The 24,568-nt window shown below is 43.5% G+C and overlaps 1 protein-coding gene across 11 annotated transcripts in view; it reads left to right on the forward strand.

Annotated features, from left to right (window-relative positions):
* The window catches only part of LOC133491387 (RNA-binding protein Musashi homolog 2), a 213,472-nt gene that overhangs the window by 94,553 nt on the left and 94,351 nt on the right, over positions 1-24,568 (forward strand). For all 11 annotated transcript variants that reach the window (XM_061802422.1, XM_061802424.1, XM_061802426.1 and 8 more), the window contains one exon: positions 13,982-14,030. In XM_061802422.1, coding sequence (XP_061658406.1) covers positions 13,982-14,030 — 49 coding nt within the window. The remainder of the gene's footprint in view (positions 1-13,981; positions 14,031-24,568) is intronic.

Consider the following 24,568-nt stretch of genomic DNA (forward strand, 5'->3'; position numbering starts at 1 on the left):
GTTCAAAGAATGCCGAGATTTTGTGATATTTAAGAAAAAAAAGAAAATAGACTCCTTTTTTCCGCTATTAATGGTAGCTATAACCAATGCATTTCATAAGTAACATTAAATATTTTAGAGAGAGGAAGTATAAACAAAGAATTGCGGTTGGACAATTGTGGACACTGACTTATAACTCGGTACATAGCTCATCAAATGGGAGTGAGCAGACACACCTGCCAACATTGAAAGTGCCTCTGATACACTATCCATTCATTGTCTGAGCCGCTCATCCTCACGAGGGACGCGGGGAGTGCTGGAGCCTATCCCAGCTATCTTTGGGCAGGAGTCGGGGTACAACCCTGAACTGATTGCCTGCCAATCGCGTGGCACATGGAGTCAGACAACCGTCGCACTCACAATCACAGCGACGGGGGAATTTAGTCTCCAATGAATGCAAGCATGTTTTTGGGATGTGGGAGGAAACCAGAGTGGCCAGAGAAAAGCTACGCAGGCACTGGGAGAACATGCAAACTCCACACAGGGAAGGCCGGGATTTGAAGCCCGGTCATCAGAATTGATGCTGTAACCAGTTGTGCCACTATGGCTCCCTCTAATACACCTTAAATCAAATTCAAGTGTTCTAGTACCCCCTACAAAAAGCTTGGGTTCATTTTACCCAAGATCACATCAAGAAAACTAACATACAGCAGTTCAGCTGTTGCTATATTTTCCCCTGCCAATGTACATCAGGTTATTCTGCCAATTCACTTTTACAAAAGGAAGCCTGAGTGAAGGGGCTCATGTCAGTGCGGTTGTCTTTTTGTGCCCTGGTACATCTCGCCATATGTACACAGAGGCAGGGCCGTGCACTTTCCATGTCTTTGGTTGTCTGTCTTTATTGTGCTCCCACTGTGCTCTTTCTCTCGGTCTCCTCTCTATTTCATCGCCGTTTCCAGCCCTTTACGCTCTTATTACCTCACCTTACCCATACCAGGCTTGTTATGTCCTGAGAAATCCCCTCTTGTTCTTGAAAGACGACGTATCTAAATGTTTCAAATGCTATGATTAGCTAACATGATGAGTTTCCAGCGCAAAGCTACTTATGGGAAAAAGATAAATCCATGCAGTATATTGATCTGCTCAAATCCTTCTTGCTTGTGACAGCAGAAAAGAGACATTGGTGGGTCTAAGTTGCCCCTTTCCTGCCGTATTTAATATGAATTTAAAGCATAAGCGAATTGACGGCGCTGTCCTGCGTCCTCCGCCCTCTTGATCAAACCAAATATTATGCAGCTAATGTTGATTTATGTAGATGCCAGTGTTATTTTTACTTTGCTGTGGAAGCACATTTGGTGTCCTTTTTTAAAATAAAACACCAGCTTGATTCAGTGGAGGTGCTGTACCACTTTGAATGGCTGCAAGTCGTGTTTGGATGAATTCAGTTTTGGTTCGACGGGGAAGAACATATTTTGTCCTCGTGACATCATGTTCTTGGGCAAAGAAAATTAACACCTTCTCCACATATTGGTGAAAATGATAGACTAGCCATACAATATATGCACGAGTTAAATATACTGTGTATTATAGTTAATGAGTTTGTTTTGGCGTAGCCTGAACCAATTTCCTCCATTAATTCATTTTATTAAAACCTTTGGGGAAAAAAAAAATAGATCATTTATTATTCTGCACCCAGTCCAGCTGCTGCAGCAGCTGTCACTGAGGTTGAAAGAACTTAATGTCGTCTGGTCCCGCACATTTGGTTTGGAAATTGCAACCACCCGGCACCACCCTTGAAAATTTAGATGACTATCTCAGACTCAGCCCGTTTTAGCATCTCTTACGCGCTTACCCGTTTTTTTGTATCATCCTTGACATCATCATGGGACTTGTATGCTTGATGAGTCGTTTTTGAAATACAGAAGATGCAGGTTTTGCTACATTGATCCACAAATTATGTATTACTCATCTGGATTTTATTGATAGCCGAAGCCGCAAAATATGAGAGAACAAGGGATACGGTGTTGTTTTAGAAACCAAGTGTTTGCAAATATGATAAATCAGCATGTTATGAAGAGGAAGAAAGAAGCAACCTCACCAGACCTCTGCAGCCTGGTTCTATTATTCTCATTGAAAATATATTAACTGCTACATTACCTGGCAAAATGTCAATGATTTTTATTCCGGCAGACTGTAAAGACTGAGGGGAAAAAAAAAAATCTATTTTAACGAAGCTCGTCACGAGCACAGCTGAAGAGTGCGAAAAGTGTTGAAGTACTCTTTGAAGCTATACAGCAGGAAAATGTTGAGCAAGAATTATGCGACGGTGGCAAGTCAACAGCTGCAGCTGGCTATGAGAATGCCAAGTCATAATGTATCAAAATCTGCTCTTGCAGCCAACTCAGATTGTGCTCGGAAAGATGCGGAGTAACATTTCCAACAAAGTGTTTATTGCATTTTAGATTTGTTGAAAAGAAATGAATCGCAATTAGAATCGATGCACAGAACATTAATCACAGTCAAGATTGATACGATCTAAATGGCATCCTGTTACCGATAAGTACATCTTAGTAAATGAATACAGAAGGGCTGCAGACGATGGGATTTTTACGCTGTCGAGCGCATTTGGCGAGCTTGTGTGTACGCACACTTGTGCATTTATTTGTGCTTTTTCCTGTTTTACGTGCGTGCATGCTCCCAGCGGGGAAACAAGCAGTGTGGGGTGTTATCTGCTTCTGCAGAGGGTGACAGCTAATCACCAGCCCTGACAAACACGAGGGGAGAGGGGAGGGAGGAGAGATGACAAACGAGAGCGAGAGGGGGAGATGGCAGCGGGCAGGGCGATTGACATTCAAATTCCACGGAGGAACCGCAGAGTGCCTCGTATCCTGTCATCACGTTGCCCGTAGAAGTTTGCATCCAGCGGTGGACAACCGCAGAGCCCCCAACCTGGCCCACCGACAACTAATAAACCCCCGTCATTGCTGAACCGCACCGAGACGGAATGCCACTAAAAAACTGTGATGCGTTAAATAAATCTTCGTGTTTGCCAAGTCTGTCAGCACAAGCTTTGATCTCCTACCTGCTGCTCGTAAAGTCCCACCCAGGAGAAAATCTTGGTAGCTGCTACCAAAGTCACCTTACGCAGTGTTACCTTGTCAGGTGAGCGTATAGTCGACTAACCCTTGTGCTCGCTCAATCTGTTTGTATGAAGTGTGCCTTGCAGAAGGGCTGTATTCGTGTGAGATCACAGAGCGCCGGAAAGATGACTGGCACCGAGGCAGGAAGTCAGGAGATAAGGCAAGATGATTTTAGGAGCGCTCCTAACATCAGTTGTCATCGTAGAGAAAGGGGGAATAGCTTATTCCCGTGAAACCATGAATAGTTGCGGTTGTGCGATCAGCGGTAGGAGCTCTGTATCATCGTTAAATATTTGCTTAATGGACATTAATGACTGCTGAGTTTGATTAACAATAGCCAGACTGAAATATCAGTCTTCTCCTGGTGGTTCATTGGCTTCTGGTCTCCATATGGTTTCTGGGCTGCATCCCAGAGCCAGAGTGGGTGGCATTATCCGGACAACTGGCGTCTGTCTGGGTAGCTGTGATGGGTGTCATGCTGAGGGCCTCCATACGGAGAGACCCTCATCTGCTCACACAGTCGCACCTCTCACCACTTTGCTCCCTCTATCTGACCCTGTCACCGAGGCACAGAGTGACAGATTTAGCAAGAGAGAAATCGCGCCAGGAACTGAGAGAGCGGTCGACGGATCTTTTCAGATGCAGACGCTGCTAAAATCCTTTCTAAATAAAATCAGAGATAACTGTCAGATGCGTTTACTGTGCACGCTGCTTGAGTGCATGCAAATCGCGCTATCAGTGAACAAGTCAGAGGCCCAATGCAATTCCAGAATTGAACTTGTCATCCATTTCTTTAAGCTTTAGTGTTAGCCATGTGTTAAACAGTCCCACCTTCCAAAAGCCGTACACGACAGATCGGATTGCACCATCACTCAGTGTTTCCTGGCAGGGTTGGAAGGGGGACATTTTGTAATCGAATATCTTATCTACAGATGGTTTGCGGCGCTTCGGTACTGGTGGCCACCTATCATCTACGTTTGAGTGCATGCACATCTACATCTGTGTACTTGCTTGGTGTTGGGCGCTAATGACTGTTGGCATTTGGCCGCTATCAGTAGATTGTTAATTAGTATTGAGAGGTTTGGGGGAGATGCACGGATTCCCTTCTCTCTGAAACAGATGCGAGTTTGATCCTCTAACCCCGCTCACAAGTCTATTCTCTACATTCTAAAAGTTTTTGTTTGTTGGCACTGAAATTTTTAATGCCAATAATATTCACTGCCACGTGAAATTATGCTGCGGTTGTCCCATTTATTCAATCATTGAAACTGCATTGGTTTGACTGATGCAAAAAAATCAATACATCAGTAACGTAGGTCAACGATAGGGAAAATGTCTGCTCATTTTTATTTCTTTTTTTTTATGGGATGGGAGAATACCAACCAAAAAACTTTGCATTATTAGATGAAACAAGAGTGCTCGAGCAGCTCATCCTAAATAAAGATAAAATAATATCTTTAAAAAAGGTTGAACTGAGGCAATTTACCTTTTCCCGTTCATGCAGTTGCCTTTATTCAACCTTTGTGCTTGTCCTGGATAACTGAAAAACTACGCAGGTCCATTAATATGCCACTTCCTAATTAGTACCCAATGGCAATTAGATTGGAACTTTCTAAATAGTACAATTAGAACATTTGAAAAAAGCACATTTGCTTTGCATATGAGGAGTATTGAACTGTTTCCTGACGTGAGTCGGGTTCTCGGCTACCGTCGAGGTGCCCTTGAGCAAGGGCTTCGGGACTGCACTCCATGCCACTTAGCTTTGACATCCGCCCTCGCATACCTGCGTTTGTGTTCTCCGTGTGGAACACAATACATGACACAATATACACAGCAAAGTGCACGTTGGAGTTCCCTTTGAGGAAATTCTGATTAGCAGAAATGAATAAAATAAATTAAGGCTGACGTGATATGTAAACCCCCAGATAAGGCGGCCCTTGGACGCAGTGGAAATTCTTTTCAAATTGTAACTGAAGGCAAGATGTGACAGCCATTGTTTTGTAGAACTACATTGCAGCAATGAAAATAAAGTTGGGCAGTTTACGATATCCTTTTAAATGTTCCCAGTAATTAATGTTCTTTGTGAATCTTACACCATAGAAAAGAAAGCGAGAAACACAATTAGAAAGATTTCCATGTATTCAAAGCCAACCTTTAACAAATCTCTACAAACTCAGAGACACAGAGCTAAAATATTCCTCTTGCACTCTCTAATGTCAGATCTTTTGTCTTTTCAGTTAATTGTAGAATAGATGTCCTGATGGAATTGCTCCGTGACCTTTTAGTATTTTTATTTCTTCAGCCCGTATATTTGCTAAGTGATGGTATTCCGGCTGATTAGCGCACCGCCGCCCTCCAGATACACACATGGATACACACACTATTACCAAACACAATGTATTCACTCCCAGAACCCTTCTCCCATTGTTCTGCTTTATAACACTGGGAAAGGAGCATCAGTCAAGTATATTAGCTGGATCCTATTACTGTCACAAGATTGCCTCTCTGAGCCATCTTAAAGAGCCCCCAGACAAAACTTCCTGTCATGTTAATCCAAGCTTTAATAAATAGAGGGATGTGTAACCATATTCAAATAGGGTCTCCCATATTTGTGCTGACAAAGAGAGACAGGCTATCGCAAAATAACAGATGAAAGTGTTTTGCATGAAAAGAAGAAAAAGTTTTCTATCATTGCTCCTTCTATTCAAATCTTGGGAGAAATGACAGATTATTGAAATGTCCTTCAAGATTCAGCCTAATCTAAGTGAAACACTATGAATTAGCAATGCTGCCCATTGTGCGTAAAATGAATTGTTTTTGTTCAACTAGCAGATCATTTCATCCCTGGTGTTCACCTGTTGAAATCCTCATAGAAACCTTGCCTCCAAAGAGGTTTATACTCAAGAACCGAGCCGCGAGTGAGTAGATTCCATCGATTCGGGAATACAGTACAATAAATAACTCTTACTTCTCGATGGAGGTTCGGCGCCAGCTGCAAAAGGCACAATAGAAACCCCCATGATTCGAGGCCACACGGAGAGTCACGATTTTCCACAAAATAGACCAAAACACAGAACTTTAGGCTCCCTTCCAGACTTGTTCAACTTTCAGCTAATTGTTCCTTTCTGCTAAAGAAAACCAAGTCACGCAAATGCTTTTCACAACCGTGTTTTTACCGTTGTTGTGCATTTTACAAATCATGAAGCAAATAACGGTGTTCCCTTAAAAGTATTTGTTTCATATGGAGATTTATTAACTAAACACCAGAGGTCTTATTTTGACTGACATTTTTAATCACAATGACAAAAAAACTAATGCTACCTAAAGTAGTTGAGAGAGAATCGACAGCTCTTCCACAGTTTGGAGCGAAGTAGCGCATTTCATTTTGTCACAATGACTTCAAAACCTGATGAATCAATTATTATTTCCCAACAGCCATCAAAATTCTCAACAATAGCCGTTATAATGCCCATCCCTGCTATTGAGGAAACTAGGATAGATGGGAATTGGTCATTCGAGAGCTCAACGCAATCTTCCTCAGTGCCTGCATTGTCATTTCTACACTGACTAATAATCATATTTATCCATCCGTCTGTGCTCTATAGATGAACACCATTCACACCTAACAAGAATTTTGATTTGTTTGATTTGGAGAAGGCCCACCCAGCCGCAAGAAGAACACGCAAACTCCACACAGGAAGGCAGGACTCAATCCTCCATCCTGCTCATCGAAGCATTTTTGTTGTTGTTGTGTGTGTGTGGGGGGGACGGAAATGATTAAAGGGGCAGGTGTAAATGGCCAGAAAATAATTCTTTTCTCACTTAGTCAATTTGATCAATAATGCATTGCCTCCCCACACCACAGTGGCTATTTGGAGTGTCAGTCCTCGTGTCCGATGCAACCTTCCCGTCCGTCTCATTTTACTATTCAAAGTAACCGCCGCACTTCAGGTATCAATTGCTACAACTGGATTGTGGTTTTGCACCGTATCCCTCATCATATCATAGAGTCATCTGAGCTTTGCCCCTGATTCATTTCTGCCACTAGTTATTTTTACGTTAACAAGTGAAAAAGGTGCATCATTTTGTAGAATCTGTGTTTGTGTGTGTGTCTATATTTCATTGTGTGTGCTTGCGCGTGTAAAAAAAAAAAAAAAAAAAGAAAAAAATCAGATTGGCTATGCAGGGAAGAAGAAAATCATTTTAAATAGGTCTTCTGTGTTAAACTGTTTGCTCTGGGGCTTAAGGATTGCTCACCTCTCCAAATACTATTTTAGCTTGAAAGCAAAATATTTCCCTGGCTGAGCTTTCACATGGGAGAATGAGGGAAAGCCCCAGCACTGTAGTTTCATGGAGGTGGCTTGCAGGCATACTCTGTTCTGACAGAAAGAGGAGGCACTCTGTAAGAGAGTGGCAGAGAGGAAAGGAGCCCTATTAATAAAATGACTCCATAATGGGCAGTTCCTCCAGCTTGGCAAAGGAAGACACGAAGATTGATGGCACGGGCCAAGGCCTACATCCTCAAACATACGGAGTTCAAGTATGAGAAGATGACCGTGGAAGGCCAAACGTGGGACCGAGTGCCACGCCAAGCTGAGGTGCCATTCATTCCGGAAGGCGTGACCTTCAAAGCGATGTCCAGATTTTTATTCAAGGGTCAGAGGTAGTTTCAAACAAGCTTGCTTTCCATATCATAAAGTGTTTCCCGGACAAACTATAGTGCGTTCCATTGTGGTGGTTGCCATGGCGGCCATGTCTCATGCATGCTTTGTACCACAAGATCATTTTCATATGAAATTACCCATTGTGAAAACAACACCTATGTCAATAAACATGATACAGCAGACATTTTGAATGTGTAATTGGGATTACTTCAGGGTTAAAGTGCCCATAAATTTACATTCTTGAAAAAAAACTTTTTTTTTTTTCAACTGCATTATATTTTTCCGAAGGCTGTCTTATAATGAAATAATATTTTCCCAAAACAATGTTATGGCCTCTCCCTAAAAATGTGGACTTCTCCTACAGATATCCTTCTTTCAGAACATTTCTTTTCCAGCCGAGTGTTGCCAAATGTGCCCCTCAGCATGACTGTCTTTTTAATTGTGAGCTGCGCAGAGCCTCTGCGCTTGGATCTGCAGAAGCTCTCCACAAGAACATCACTTTGCATCACCATAGCGACCTCTTTGCATGCAGAGCAGGGGACCTCATAAATATGTAATTGTGACAGATTTGAGAAATTGTCTTCCTCAAGTGTTTTTCTCGAGCCGTTTTGTTAATGTCAACATGACGGAAACTTCTTTGAATAAGTGTTGACATTCAGCCCATGGTGTATATAATTAATAATTACACAAAAATTGTCATCAACCGACTGCTGGAAAACATCATTTTTTTCCCCACAATTGTCATTTAACAGTAAAAAAAAAATACATGTATATTCTGTGATGCCCCCAAAACATGATTTCCAGTTCTGATTTTAAACTTTGCAACGCAATAAAACTGTAACTCCCAAGCAGTGATGATACATATTTTTATACTTAGTGTGGCACTTTTTAAACCCGCAAACACCAAAAAATCTGCATCCAACTCGTTAGCGCTTTTCCTGATCAAATAAAATCAAAACCGACTCGCGGATGTCCCCTGAAATTAGCAAATGGTTTCTTTTGCCTGGAACGAGGAAAGCGGCAATGAGATGGGTGGGAGGAGTCGGCAACAATACTCACGTCGGTGGACTTGAAAATAGCAAATGTGAATTTCCGTACCAGAGTACAAGACTGCCGGTCAAACCCCTCCTGCAGAAAGTCGTGACGACTGTAGCGGCGCGAGAAAGGACGCTGCGTCTTCAATGTTAACGCCCCCCGGCCTTGTGCAGTTGATGCTCACAAGACCCTTCTAATTCCTTAACTGTGCCGTGTTATTCTCTGCAGCCTGAGTTCCCCGTTGCGTGACCAAAAGCCACCCATAGGCTAACAATTAAGAATCTTCCCCCTAAAATGTGTAAATTACAAGAGCTGAAAGGAAGTAAAAATGGTGCCCTCTACTCTTTGTGAAACCAGCACTTGTAAAAGCGCTCAAGCGCGGATGCAGCGCTGTGCGCAATTCAACATCCTCTGACAATGATATAGACTCCCTCTACAAAAGAACAATTGAAAGGGTTGTTACAAATTTGTCCATTGTCACTGGGCGGCTATCATTTCTCTCTTAATTGTCGTCACTGAAATGGAATATGAGACGATCCGCTCAGCAAAGGGAGCGTTGATGAAGGGGCAGTGCCAGCTGAGCTTTCTCCTTGACCGTGACCCTTATTTGTCATAACGGTAATGATCCTAATGATCTGATACTTCATTGAGCTCTGTAGGGAGTTCCGTCAACGCCCTTTGAAAGGCTACATTGCAGCAAAAATCCCAAGACAGTCTGGGGACTCGTTCTCCTGAACAATGACTCCCAAGGAAGGTGGATGCTTGCAAGATTGTCTTTTTTGCAATTTCTTCACGACATGGTTTCCTCTCCGGTGAGCTAATATTAATTGCCAGAACCAGCTGTGACGTCATACACCAAAACGTCAACACAAGCGATCCCAGGTCAGCGAATGTGGTTGTGACCCGACTTTATTTGCCATGCCATCAGCTATCATCCGTGTCAGTGTCACCCTAAATTGCAGAAAAAACTCTGCTGGCTTTGCTGCCATGAGTTGAATGTAAATGTGGAGGTGACCCATCTAAATCGCTGTCATAATTCATTTCCAGAGCTCTTAAATCTCTCCCTGTCACCTGGCACTTCTGCTGTTTTCCAATCCAAACACATCACATTAGCCCTTATTGATGCCTTTGTCCTTTGATACATAATTCATCACTCACAGACCTTTTACTTTTTTCACGTATTTGTCTTTAGTGATTGATTTTTTTTGGGGTGTGTGTGTAAAATGTTTTATATTTTTTTTACTGTATGCTCATTTATTCGCTGGTATTTTGGAGGACCAACGTGACCAAACCAGACAGTTGTACAAGTGAAGACAATTATAATGTTGATATATGCAAATAATTGGGTCACAGACATAAACTGCTGGAACGTATAAAAGGAAACAAAATACCGGATTCCTGAGGAATTGGATTGGAGAGACATTCATTCTCACACAAGCGGGTCAGGGTTTATGGAGAAACGAAAAAACTAAAAATGGGCGGAGTCCAAATCACTGTGATATCAGCCTATGTTTGGGGTTTCATCAGATTTCAAATTAATCTTAATGTCATTTTCCATGCAGTTGAACATGCGTTGGCTAAAGGGTTTTTTTGGGCAACTTTAGTGTTGCTAATTAGCCACAAACTGTTGGCCACAAATGGAAAAACACCTCTTCAGACTAAAAAGTGTAATTTGGACTCTTGAAGGAAGTTTTGATGCTGAATTTGGAGTTGAGTTGTGAGAGAATCACAGGAGCGATTACTTCTAATCAATGCCTCCCCCCGCCCCCCATTATTTGTTCACCTCTGCCCCAGCTTCTGGTGTCACTGCTATTTCTTCTCCTGTCCTCTTTTGCTCCCCTTTTCGAACTACGTCGTGTATTGTGCAGTATAAGGTCAGCACTGCTGGACTACAGTCAAAGAAACTCGGTTTGTTGGGTTTCTTCACAAGTGTGTTGGTGGCATTTGCATTAAGATTTAAGAAGACAAATCAGCGGACGGCTCATGTCCTGGAAACACCTGTTGCCCTTGTTTGGAGTTATTTGCTGTAGGTTTAGTTAAAGAGCCGCCTGGCCTCCTGCCCCCTCAACTGCCTCACAGCGCTCTCCAAATTTTAAGTGGCCGTGGATGGTTCCAGTGCATTATAGCGCCGCGAAATAGACTTTTGCTCTTTTCTTCATTGTCACAAAAGGCCAGCCACTTCGCTGGAGTTCCCTTTCCCCTTTTACATAGTGATAAGACAGCCATTATCCTTTGAACCTTTCTTTTCACCAAGCCAGGAGAAAAGGGAAGAGTGAAAGCAGAAAGAGGAGGAGGATGGAGAAAGATTTCTTCCCTGAGGTGAGCCTGGCCTCACCTCTGTGTGGCGGGCTTTTTTGTGAGCAGTGAAGAGGTCCTTAACCTTCTATCAGATGGAGGCACACAGTTGTGTTCTGCTTGAATAACTACATTGAAAAGCCCTCCAGCACAGGAGATGGTTCTATAGACTCTGCTGGCGCCGGAGAGAGCGGACGGGAGAGCCCGACTCAGAGTGACGAGGTGGAGAGAGGCGACATTGCGTGACCTGCCGGCGTGACCCTCACGTGGTGTCCACATTCGCTGTTAAAATGCCCATCAGTACTTCGCTATGAATCAGTGTTGCTCATATGACACGATGGTTCTCCTCTCAAAATGTCACAGCAACATACATTTAGATGATACACTTCCTTCAACAGATCTTCGGTCTGTGCTTTGGGCTCTCAAAGGTCTCAATTGTATCCGTCACAGCAGAAATTGTACAATACATTTCTGGCTTCTACCAATGCCGACTGGTTGTTTATAGCGTGATGTCGTTACATAATTCAAGCAGTCAGTCAGATTTTCACTACTCTGATGCGTGATGTGGTAAATTCGGGAACATTTCCGCTTGATGAAGTCGTATTCTGTTTTTCTCTGATCACTTCCCACCAACATTGGCTTTTAAAATTACAGTCGGAGAACAGCCTCTCCTGTCTGTCAGTTTTACAATTTAGGACATACTGTCATGTCAAACTTTGTCTAGTGTGAAAAATAAAGACTGCATATTTTCTCACATTTAATTTGATGACAGCATGTTCACTGCCTTCGTACTTCTAAAATGTGTTCCTTCAAAGCAATTTTTTTTTTCCTTCATTGTTCTTTTGTACAAAGGCAATGATGATAGAATCCTGTGAACTACAAACTGCAGTTATAACACTTTCTCTCACTGTAATGTGATTTCTGGGGGGAGATATCATAAGAAGTAAGGACAGATGATATGAAATCTGCTGTTGAGGTTGTTGCTGCTAGTATCATTGTTTAGTACTAACGTTTTATGTTGTCCCGTCATACTATAATAATTATTCCTTCTTAACCTTTCTTATTCTAGCGAAGTTACGGCACGAAGGCATGCAGTCTATTTGCATGTCAACTTTATTTACAGTCATGTAAGTGTGGCTACCTTTTTCCCCTGTTGATGAAAGTTTGTTCGGAAGACAAAGCCAAATATTGAAAACAACAAATCTGTGAACAATGTTGCTTTTTTGGCCTACTGTGGCTCTCTCACTCTTGTATTACAGTTATGACAGTTGCTAATGACAAACGTACAAATCACAAAAAGTTGGAAAACTAATTGCAGATTTCTGTTTAACAGCTTGTCCGTTGCACAATAGCAGCGCGGTGTTTCTCATCTCGGTGAATAAAACTGTCTTCCACTTGAAAATAGAACCGCAGGAAACTGCAGAACATGTCCCATGTTGAACGCAACAGTCGCAATGACACACACGACGTGACAGCAAACAGAGGGCAACAAGGATCTAACTTGAGCCCTATTTAGTTCTCAGTTGCTTTTGGCTGCAACAAGGAAAAACATTTTATTCGAGTGAAAAACTGCTGCAGTAAATTGTAGACTGTGGGGTAAAATACTACAGCATTCTAGTGTTGAGGCACAGCAACAGGCTAGCATGTGGAGTTGTCTGGTGGATTGTACAAAACCTCATTTAAGCTAGACAATCCTGATTGAATATGACTGTAAGACCGAGCTCTTCCCTAGTCATCAGCTATCAGTGCTTTTCTCCACCTGTCTGATGTGACCAAAGACAATAGTCAGAAATGTAATTGCAGATGTTTGAAATAATTTGTGTCAGAAACCTTCTCCAAACGAGAATCCCATTTGCATTTCTTTAGCAGCGGTGCACACAAAACTACAAAATCCCAAAGAGCTGCGTGTGGTTGGTGAGCTGTGCTGGAAATAAGCAGGTTCCACGCGCCATGCCTGCATCTTGCCTGGCAACGTCAACATCTGTGCCAAATGTGTAGTGAGAGTGTGGCAAGAGAAGTGTGCCAGTGTGAGTCTGCCTGGCTGCCAGGGACTACTTTTTATCCAATCAGACAGTTCTGCTTGACTGAGACCCCCATTCTTGTCTCGTTCCATCTTCTCCCAAAGCTTTTCCAGCCTCCCATGAAAAACACAGACACAGGCCTGTGCGCACGCATTTCCCCTGCACGGCATAAAGCCTTGGAGGTACATCGTTACACTTACCTAGAAACCATAACCAGGAAGCCAGCGGTGCAGCGTTCGCATAACCCCCCCCCCCACCCACACACACACACACACACACACACACACACACACACACAAGCCACCCCCACCCTTCCCCCGTCTGCCGCTGTTCCCTGACTCTCTGTCCTTTTTATATTCCCCCCGAAGACAAAATTACGGAGTGAATGAGCATGCCTCACTCTGTTTTTAAAAGCAGTTCTTCAAAGATATAAAAATCACAGGTTGTCTGTGGGTAGGAGATGCGTGAAGGAAAAATGCAGCCCTGACTGTCTGTGTGTGGCTTTATTGGACATGATGAGGGATGATATTATGGTGGATGCTCCTGCTGCTGCGCCTGGGAGATGAGGACGGATGGCCATTTGTCTCACTTTCGCTTAGTGTAATGCATTTATCCGTCTCCTTCCCCAAGAATGGACATTGGTGTTCATCAAACAAATTGTCCAAACAGTTCTCCATTTTCCCCCAGTGCTTGTCATTATTGTCATTTTCTGCCACTTTTCACTCACATATCTGTGTTGCAGAATCAGAAAGCGAAACGGTCTCCCGATGACAATGCAAGCGTGGTTATTTGTGAAAATGACACAAGACACTTATTAAAAAAAGGCATAATCTCTCTTCTCTTTCAGGTTGATGATGCCATGCTTATGTTTGATAAGACTACAAACAGACATAGAGGTGAGTACACAGTAAACTGCAAACATCGTCATTTTATGTCCTTTCCGGGTGCGATAACACGGAACAGTTCCGTCGGACGTGATATTAGATTTCCCATCTGTTGAACAATGAGAGCGCGTCAAACTGATCAATAAGATGGGAACGGCGTTTCGAACGTTTCAGCGTCGCCCTGCGTGTATGTGTGCGCGCCACGGTGTTGGCGTGCTTCAGAGATGCGCTTAAAAGGCTGTAAGATTGTCAGATGGTGGGTGCTGTGCAGTCAGATAACAGTGTCAGATAACGCCCAGGAGAAGCACTGACTTTATCGCACGCTCATCGCCATCTTATCTTTAGATGAGGGAACATTTCTCTCTCGAGCAGAGGACTTTCCAAAGGCAGGTTTCCTCCTTGCGCCAGAAGCCAGCACCGCGCGTTTAAGCCTAACAGCACACTCAAAGGCCGGATTTAACCACTGGTTATCACACGTAGGGCTGTCGTTTTATCTGGGCGGCTTCTATTGGCTGGTAGGGTACTTAAAAGTAACAGCATGCCTCGCTATATGTGTGTGTGTTTGTTTCTTTCCGTTCTCCTTGATCATTGTATTATTGGTGTGTAGTCGACAGGCACTGACGGCTATTTCCACGAGAAGAAAGCATGTTTTTCCTGTCACATCACTCGGTTTTACCGTTAGTTTGTCACACCTTCGCACGGAACTGTGCCATATTGAAGAGTATTAGTCTACAGGGTTTCGTCCTCTCCAACTTTAGGCGGACATGAAATATATGTTAATTTGACCAATTAGGGCACTGGAGGGTCGAAGGTATGAAGCTTGTCATGCACATATTGAGATTGTGGTAGGTACGTGAACTATGTCAATAACATAGCATGATAGCAACATCTAATCATAATAGTGATACACACGGTAAGCAAAGGACATCAATGGAGACAATTTAGCGTTTGGAATTTAGCCAGCGTTTTCTCGAGCTCTGTGGAATGAGGGCCGTAATGTGCTTTTCAGTCCCTCTCCCTCTTCTCTCCTCTTGTCTCTTGTGTGAATATGCTGTGCACACAAACTCTTTGAGCCTGGTAAACATTTTCCAAGTCTGGAATACGTGGACTATAGTGGAGAGATCTATGGCTCTAAGGGGATTTTGATCTGTCATGACAGGACCCAGTGTGGGGTCTTTGAGACAAAGGCGTTTTCTCCCTCCGGCTTCCTCCCGTCTGCTGCACGGTCAGCCCTCACTGAGAGAGAATGGAAACTCCGCTCTGGGACTTTTTTCTTTTTAGACATGTGCCTTTGGGCAGCAAAATGCCCTTCAAATGAAGACAATGACAAAGAAAATCTCTCCTTGGTGATCTTTTTTTTTTTTTTTTTTTTTTTGATGACAACAGCCGTATTTATATTGAGTGTGACAATGAGGCAGGAGGCAGGTGCAGTTAGTTTCTTCGCTCACTGGTTCTCTTAATAGCATTTTGATATTTTGTTCCAGTGGGAATTTGAAACAGTAGACATTTACCGTTTTTTTTTATCTCGAGACAACAGGTCTCCAAGATGAAACGCATTGAATATTACAGACCCATAAGAACATTTTAATAATTCATCGGCGCCAGTGATGTGGTTGTGTAATATTAATGACTCAACTGCTCCATGACCACAAAGGAAAGGGCATTAAATATACAGTATTAGAAGTGAAACCAGTGCCTTGGTCCACTGGCTGCACAGCTAGCTGCTTGCAGTCCAAATCAATTTCCCACCTGTGTAGATTTTTATCCTACAGATTGAGTCATGAAAAAATAATTCCAGTTTTTGCTGTGGTATTAAAAAATAGGATCAGCAATACCACATTTCTCTCCGTCTAAATCCATTATGCCGATTTATCACGTTCTTTAGCTCCCCAATACAACTTTTTTTTTCAGGGCGCGGCGCGGTGGCGCAGCTGCATAGCACATCCCAAAAACGTGCATTGATTGGACGCTTTAAATTGCCTCCAGGTGTGATTCTGAGTGCGACTCTTGCCTGTCTCCGCGTGCGTTGCGATTGGCTGGCAACGGGTTCAGTTCAGGGTGTACCCCCGCTTCCTGTCCGATGATTGCTGGGATTGGCTCCGGCACTCCCACGACCCCCGTGAGGATAAGTGGTTCAGAAATTGAATGAAACTCTTTTTCATCGTAGATTTGTCAACACTGCAAAGCACGTTTTCTAACAGGTTGTCATGATCATAATGCGTTAAAACTGAAAACAGCAAATATAATGCCGAAACGGTTATTGGGGGGAAAAAAAAGTAGTAATTGCTAATTACTGTATAAGTGAGTTAAAAGTGATTGGTTAGAAGATACACCCGATTTCTGTGGGGTCGCGCTGGATCGGATAGCACAAATGTCACACTCGGCTGGTAGCAGCATTGTCCTTCAGATGCTCTCTAACAAATCTCAGCGACATTCTCTCGCTTTTCCATTTTCTCTCTTTTCTGCTCTTTCCCTCACTATCTCCTGCTGTCTGATTCCTCTCCTTGCCCCACATCCTGCCCGACTTCGCCACCTCTCGTCTTTTTCCCGTCGTGTCGCCTGCTTAGAGGACAATCGCCATAAGCAAAGCCCCCGACAAAGGGACGTGCAGACCACCATCTCCTTGGCATTTAAAGGAGTAGAATACTGCCGATTGTGTTGGAAATTGAACTCTCCAAAGCCGCTCGTGCCTCAGCAGACGTTCATTGTGGATGACTTCAATGCCTTTGGTGAGCAGCTTGGATCGTCCAGGGGTTGATGCCAGAGGGCGCCCATTGTTCCGTGTTTTACCGCACGAGCCTCGCTGCTCCGCCTCCAGTCCACCTTCTCTTTTCTCCCGAAACCCATTTAGTACCGAGATATAACAAAGTAGGTATCTGTATGTTTGTAAATACATTCTTTATAGGGTTCTCTTTCGGCTTACTTCTGTATGCTTTAATATTTTCAGGCGGCACGGTGGAGCAAACTGGTTAGGGTGTTGGCCTCGTAGTTCTGAGGACCGGGTTTCGAATCCCAGGCCTGCCTGTGTGGTGTTTGCATGTTCTCCCCATGCCTCCGTGGGTTTTCTCTGGGCACTCCGGTTTCTTCCCACATCCCAAAATCATGCATTCATTGGACACTCTAAATCCACCGTTGGTGTGATTGTGAGTGCGGCTGTTGTCGGTCTCCATGTGCCCAGCGATTGGCTGGCAACCAGTCATCTGCCCGATGACAGAGGGGAGAGGGTCCAGCACTCCCGTGACCCTTGTGAGGATAAGTGGCTCAGAAAATGAACGAAAATTCAATGGTGAAAATATATGCTGTGGGTTCATTTGACAGTTATAACAAGATTATAAGATTACGCAAGGAGTCTGCCAACATGTTTGCGAGATTTGGTCATGTGACGTACAAAGCCGTTGCAAGGGTACCTTGTAATGTTAATTTCCGTCACCTACAGAGGGTGATATTGGCCAGAATGACCAGCCCCGGAGATTGAGGGAGAGTGATGATTGCATCCATCCATTTTCAATGCCGCTTATCCTCACGAGGGTCACGGGGAGTGCTGGAACCCATCCCAGCTGTCAAAGGGCAGGAGGCAGGGTACACTCTGAACTGGCTTCCAGCCAATCGCAGGGCACATATAGACAAACAGCCCCACTCTTAATCACAGCTAGGGGCAATTTAGAGTGTCCAATTGATGTTGCATGTTTTTGGGATGTGGGAGGAAACCGGCGTGCCCAGAGGAAACCCACTCAGGCACAGGGAGAACACGCAAACTCCACACAGGCGGGTCCGGGATTGAATCCGGGTAATCAGAACTGTGAGGCCACCGTGCCGCCAGAGTGATTATTATTATCAACGTATTCCCAATACAGCAATTACGTCAAACTACATCCAAAAAAAAAAAATAAATGGCTCGCACCAGTTCTACCGAACCTTTTCTCAGCCCTTTAAGTGTGTCGACATTTAATATAAATGAATGTGTATTTATTTAAGTGATTGTATTTGTCTTATTGAAGTGTTTAAATATATTTTCAGTCATTCAGTAGCTCTTTAAAAGTACATCAGTCCTAAACTTTTCCCTATGGTTTGACCTAATTTCCTTGTTTTCAGAGGTGCAAGTTAAGATATTTAAGGTGGCACCTCTGTTTATTCCCACACCTTGTCTCTCCCATTTTTTAATGACACTGTTGCTAAAGTGATGAAATCCATGTGTAAGTTTCTTAACTATTGCTCGGTAGAAGTTGGCACGCGACCAGGATCCATTAGTGTAGCTTTAATTGTGTGACTGATTGCAAGCCAAATTCCCTACTTTTGCTTTGAATGATGCAAGTGCAAGTAACGTGAAAGAGATTTGGGGACCGGGATAAACGTTTGTATCTCTGTTGTCCATATTAGAAGCCATGTTCCTGGAGAAGAAAATGATTCATGGCGTTGTGTGAGGAATACCTTCATTTGTGTTTAAACCCCCCCGCCCATCCCACACAAACACACACACACACACACCACACACACACACACAACACACACACACACACCACACACACACACACACACACACACACTCTGGTCGTAAAGGGTTGTTTTTTTTCCATCTGGCACAGGAACAGAAGATGGCATGGTGTGTGTCTGTAATCTCTTTACCTGAATTGGCAGAAAAGCTTGCAAGTGCAGCTCCCAGTGGGGAGTTGGCAGGAAAAGTCAATGTCACACTGAGCGAGCTGCCTTCCAAACAATCCAAAACTGTTTGATTGTGTGTATTTTATAGGCGAGTGCGACTCTGCCTGCGTCGGGATGAAACCGTCTATGGCTTACTAATAAAGTTTTAGACCGTTTTACCGTGAACATTTTTGTTCATCATTACGCTCTTACTTTTGAAAGTAGGAGTTGTCTTTTGGCTCCTCCCATCTGGTGCGCACTGCAACAGCCAGCAGCGGTCCTTGCATTTTGGATCTTGGGCCCCAGTGACATAATACAATATAATAATGTATAAAACGGAATATAGCATTACATGAGAGAGAGCGTTTGCCTATTTGAGGATGAATACCGTTATTAAAGCTTTGTCATCTTTCGTTATCACCTCCAAACAAGTCTAAAAGCGCCTTTATTGTACTGCGCAATCCATTTTTTTTAATCTAATGACGTGACGTAAAAATAAAACCTTTCATGTAGAGAACGTGGGGGGGGGGTGTCATTGTGAAGGAGGGCAACCTGTCAAATCTTTGGAGTCGTCTGTGGTCCACGCCCATAAATGAACATCAAGGCGGGTGCGTTGTCACAGTAATTTGAAATATATTTTAGTGACCGTGTCAGTGATTTCTTTTTTCAGGGGTGTGGGGGCTTGTTTAGCAACAACACAATACTGTATTGATAACTGAAATGATTTCGGTAGCTATAATCACGACGTGATTTCATACCATTTTCACGTCTACTCCAAAGCAATCAACACTTTAGTTCTGTCCAAAGCAGTGAATATTCCACAATGTCAAATGAATCCTTACTGTTTGTATTATTATGAAATGACTATTTGACATATATTTTTGCCTTTCGCCCCACTTGGTGTGAAGAAAACTCTAATTGGCTTCATTATCCTTCATCTCTTTGACGTCTTCCATTCATTATACAAAGGCTGCCACAGTTTGAGTCCAGCAACCCGGGAAGCGGAGCTGCGCCTCCACAGGTTAACCGTCGTTCCCAGAAAAAACCTTAGCGTTTGACGTCACCACAATGCCTCATCAGCCGCCGGTGTTAGGGATTGAACATGGCCGACTGAGCAGAGGATGTCTGGCTGCAAAGTGATTGCTGGCTCATTGACTGCGTAGGAGCGGAGGGGAACGGGTGGAGTGGGGAACACGTGCTGTTTGAAAAGAAAAACGGGAAGTAGAGAGAAGAAAATGGAAAGAAGTGAGACTGGGAACAAGGAGAGGTATAAAGATGTCATGGTGAGGAGAAGAGGAGGAGGACATAAAGAAAAAGGCAAGTGTCTCAATGGGGAGCCTCCCCTCGCTAACTCCTCTGGTTGGAAAATGCTGCCGATGCCTTCAAAAGAACGCCAGGCGACCTAGGCCGCCGCTTCTAGCAATTAGAGATCACTCCAGCGGATGTCTCCCGGCCAGCCTGCAAATCCCTCAAAAAATACCCCCTGATTACTGCTGCAGGACACAGGCTGTTTACCAAATGGATCTCACAATGGCGACAGGGAAGCTTGATAATGTCTTCTTTTTGTTCAGGCGAGAGACGGAGACGGCTCATTTGAGTTTTAAAGATGGCGCGACTTAAGACGTGAATTGTCCTCCGAGAGAGAGAGTTAAGTTAACCAATTCTCGCCCAAGTAGCTGCGCCAGCAAACGGCCGGCGCTGCTGTCATTACAGGAGCATAAAACCTATTTGGAGGGAGCTCAAACAATATCTTTTCACGAAGGCACGTCCACGAGCTCCACTTTGATTGGGAATATCCTCCGCCGGCAATCCCTTTCCAAACAAAACCAATCCCTGCTGGTCGCACAGGAATTGTCGTGTTTGCCGATGGGCATTGCTCTTTGCTCTGAGTACTGTATGGCTTCGCTGATTCCGTGCAAACAATCAGCCGCCGAACGCGAACGAAGGCCACTGAACGTTCGTGCAGAGTTCGCCAAACAGTTTCCACGAGTGGCCGACTGTCGCCCACCCGTTTTTGCTGCGATTCGAAATTTAATTTCGCCAGCGAGTGGTGCAATAGCAACAAAAAAAATAGTATAAAATTGTTATGCAGTAATACTTACTATATTTATAATGTACCGTTGGCTGATAAACATGTACAAAGGCATGACTGCTTTTACAAAACACATTTTCCGTGTACGAAGTGACATCATTTATATTTTCAGATACACCCGTGGAAATGCGTGAGTACAAGTCAATGAACGGGGCCAACTGTCTCTGAAATATCCACGCTCGCTTTTCTTGCGCGTTTCGTCTTTGTATTGTTATAGCGACAGTGGCCAGAACAAACCACTTCTCCCTTGACATTTGTCTCAAAACGTCGTTTCCCGATGCGTGAGGACCAAATTCGCTCATGTGCCGCAGGGGAGTGGCCGAGTTGAGCCGCGTTCAGCTACGTTACCCGACGCGCGTCTGGCGTTTGCCGATTGACGCGTCGTTCGCATTGACGACAAACCGAGATCTCGGCACTTTCCCTTGTGCTGAATTGACTCACCTTCACAGACCCAATATTGCCACGGAGTGTGAATGTCATTTAAATGGCAGAGCTAATCGTACGCTTTGGATCTCCTGCCACCTGGGGGGGCTCCGGACGTGGCTTAATCGCAGTGACAAAGGAAATGAAGTGTTTAGCCACTCTTAATAACAGCTCCAGATCATCAGCTTCTGGCTGGCGAGCTGGTGTGGTGACCACATTCACAAGCCAGCAGAGCTGGGACACTTTCATAGTACCGGTCATTTTTTGGAATGAGTTGATGGTGTTTTTTTTCTACTGTCCGTTTCTCCCTCGTCACACATTTAAGTCTTCAGGAATATTTGCAAACTGGTGAAGAAAACTGCACTTCTGAATACAAAATTAAGCAAAATTCGCCTTGATTTAAGACAAAACAACTGTTTCGACTCAGCCTTCATCTCCCTCCACTTAATTTTTAGGCGTTGTCCGTGTGACTGAAATCAGACCTTCTCCATAAAATAATGACTTACTCTACTAGCCAAACAGCACCACTCACGAGACGTATAAACAGATCCTCGTATGAATTGAGTGACTGCCACTTGGATTGCTACCTGAGCAGTACTTAAGATGATCTGACTTCCATGGGGATGGTTTTGTTTCCAGTGAATTCCAGTCACCGAGTGTTTTGTACAGTATGTTTCACATTTTTGTCTATGTGCCTTCACATTAGTTCTGCCAAGTCTGCCTCTGCCTTCTCTAAAAAAAATTACATCTCTTATACGCCTAATAGACATCTCAACCTCTCTGGAGTTGAGTAAATAGTTTATTAAATGAGGAAATGCTCCAATAATCTAAACAATGTAACGGGCTGCAATCTGCCAGCAAACAGTCCGGTCATTATCTTCATCACAAGGTGAAGTGCCGCCATCAGATGGCTTTGCAAAACACGACGGCGAGTATTGAAACTGGATGGCGACACGCCGACCGCGTACATGCTCGACCGAAGACGTGCTCGGTAAACAGCGGGTCTCGTTGCGTATGAGTTGATGTGTTTATCGCCCTGTTGGATCAAATTGAGGTTGGGTCCGGTTCTCATTCCATTCATAACCGCGCCGTGATCTTGGTAAGCTTCCAAACATTTGAGTTGGTCCACATGAGAATTTTAACTACTTGACCAAGCCAACCAACCCAAGAAAATTATTTTGACCACTGTCTTAAATGCATAAGAACCTTTTCGGACCTTGCGTATTTTAAGAATCTACCTGCGCATGACGTCACCGGCAGTCGGAGCTCGGCTCTGCCTCATCGTGCACTCGTGTCCGGTTTTGAATTGGATTTAGCTATGACCACTGCACAGGAAGGAGGATGGAGGCAAGAGATTGTGGAAGAAAGCCTGGGGTTTTAATCTCTTCCCTATGTTTATCTCTCCACCAGGAGACAAACCATGTGCCATTAAAAACATCAGCTGCTCCCACTGCTTCGCCACACAGCTGCACCCTAGAAGACGTTTGAAGGACAAAATGGAAAGAGACAAAACGAGAGAGGAAAAAAAGACCAGAAAGGCACATTTGTGTATCGGAGGAGTAGTCTGATTTTATGCTTATGTAGAAATTGGAACGCAATATTGATTTGAATTTTCTTTGGCTGTGCCGCATATGAATGGGAAAGCTTTTATTTTACATGCCCAGAATTCGTACCGCATACAGTAGTTGCGGTATGCGTTCTCGAGCTGAGGCAGAGAGAGGTTTATTTGAAGCAAAACAAGCAAAAGTAAACATTGCCGGCTGCCAAGAGGAACTGGTCTCTTCAGGAAATAAAAATGCCATCTTAAAATTGTCATATATTGGGAGTTACCCAGCCTTTGACCTTGTAATACCACCGTAGCTTCTCCATTTGAGACCCGCCGGATGCTCCTGGAAAGTGAAACCAATGGGGAGGATCTTGTGCTCACATCATCATTCTCGGGAAAACCTAATCGTGGATTTACCAAGGTCAAATCTCCAGTGGGATTGACCCAGAATGCACAAGTTTACTTCGACTGCCCCGCAAATATGCACACATGCAAAAAAAAATAAAAATTAAAAAAAAAAGATAAGATCCGCCAGTCACACTGACTTGCTTGAAATAATATTTTGTATTGAAAAGTGCTTCTTAATCTGGCCAATATATATTTATCCTTTATTGTGTCAAAGTCAAGACACGAACGCATGTTATTATTTAGGGAACATTGTTCATATGACACAAGTGCAAGCTGCTCTTGGCGGTGTTCTCTGTATTTACAGCTTGATTGGTGCTTAGCCAGCCGTCTTACAGCTGAGTGAGGGAATTGCCCAAATGTCTGCCGCACCGCAGCCGTAAACTATTGTATTTTCCTTTGTTACATGTGTAAAAAAAAAAAATAATAATAATACATGCACAACACACCGACGAAGGTGCTCCATTAATGCAGCGTGTGCTCTCTGGAGAATGAATGAAAATGTTAAACTATACCTGGAACATTTTGCCGAAATATGAAATTTTCTTAGTGAGAGAGCAACAGGTAAACTGCACATGCACAAGCTAATAATCAAAATATGAATACAAAATATCTGCTCATCCTCAAATATAAAATGTCCAGTTCTTCAGTTATTTTATTTCATTTTTTTGGTATTCTATTTTAGGTGTCAAGACGTTTTATCAATTTTACAGTCCTAATTATGCCCAAAAACGTGTTCCACACTGGCAAAACATTGAATTGGATGATTTTGTACTCGTTTGTTTGCTTGTCACTTCTAGGATAAGAACAAGCATTATAATGAACCATAAATTTAGAATAGGTTATTTCTGTATATGAAAAAAAAATATGAATGATAATGGACATTTGAGATTGAACAAATGTGAACAAATTTAATGTACCAGAGAATCTCTCGTGTTGGGCTGGTTTGACCCACAGGGCAGGTGAAGAAAAGGATGTTGGGGGAAAAAAATGCACTTAGGTTTTACCTGCATCACCTTCGTAACATTTTGACCCATGTGAATTGGTAAATAAATACAAAGTTTATAGTATTTAAAACGTGCAATTGTATGATTTTTTTTGCTGATTGCCATCAACACGCGATATCGTGCTCACCTGAACGAGCGGTAAATTTGCATACGTTCCAAACACGGCGCTTCGAGTGAAGTTCTTTTCCGCCTCCTCTTCAGTGCAATGGCGGTCCGAAGCCACACGGCTGAAAATCGCAATCAGCGGCTGAGCCAAGGCAATCACCTCTCAAAGAGCGATTACATCACCACTAGTCCAAACATCTAATCTTAGATTAAACGCATTGAGGGACAGCAATTTCTGCTTTCTTACATCTTTTTTCTTTTTTGTGCTATTTTTTCCCCCCACAATGGGCTTCAAACTGGGTGTCTTACAGAATGACATGCCGTGCAATTTAAT

Source organism: Syngnathoides biaculeatus, chromosome 18, assembly GCF_019802595.1.
Source record: "Syngnathoides biaculeatus isolate LvHL_M chromosome 18, ASM1980259v1, whole genome shotgun sequence".
In the NCBI taxonomy this organism is placed as follows: domain Eukaryota; kingdom Metazoa; phylum Chordata; class Actinopteri; order Syngnathiformes; family Syngnathidae; genus Syngnathoides; species Syngnathoides biaculeatus.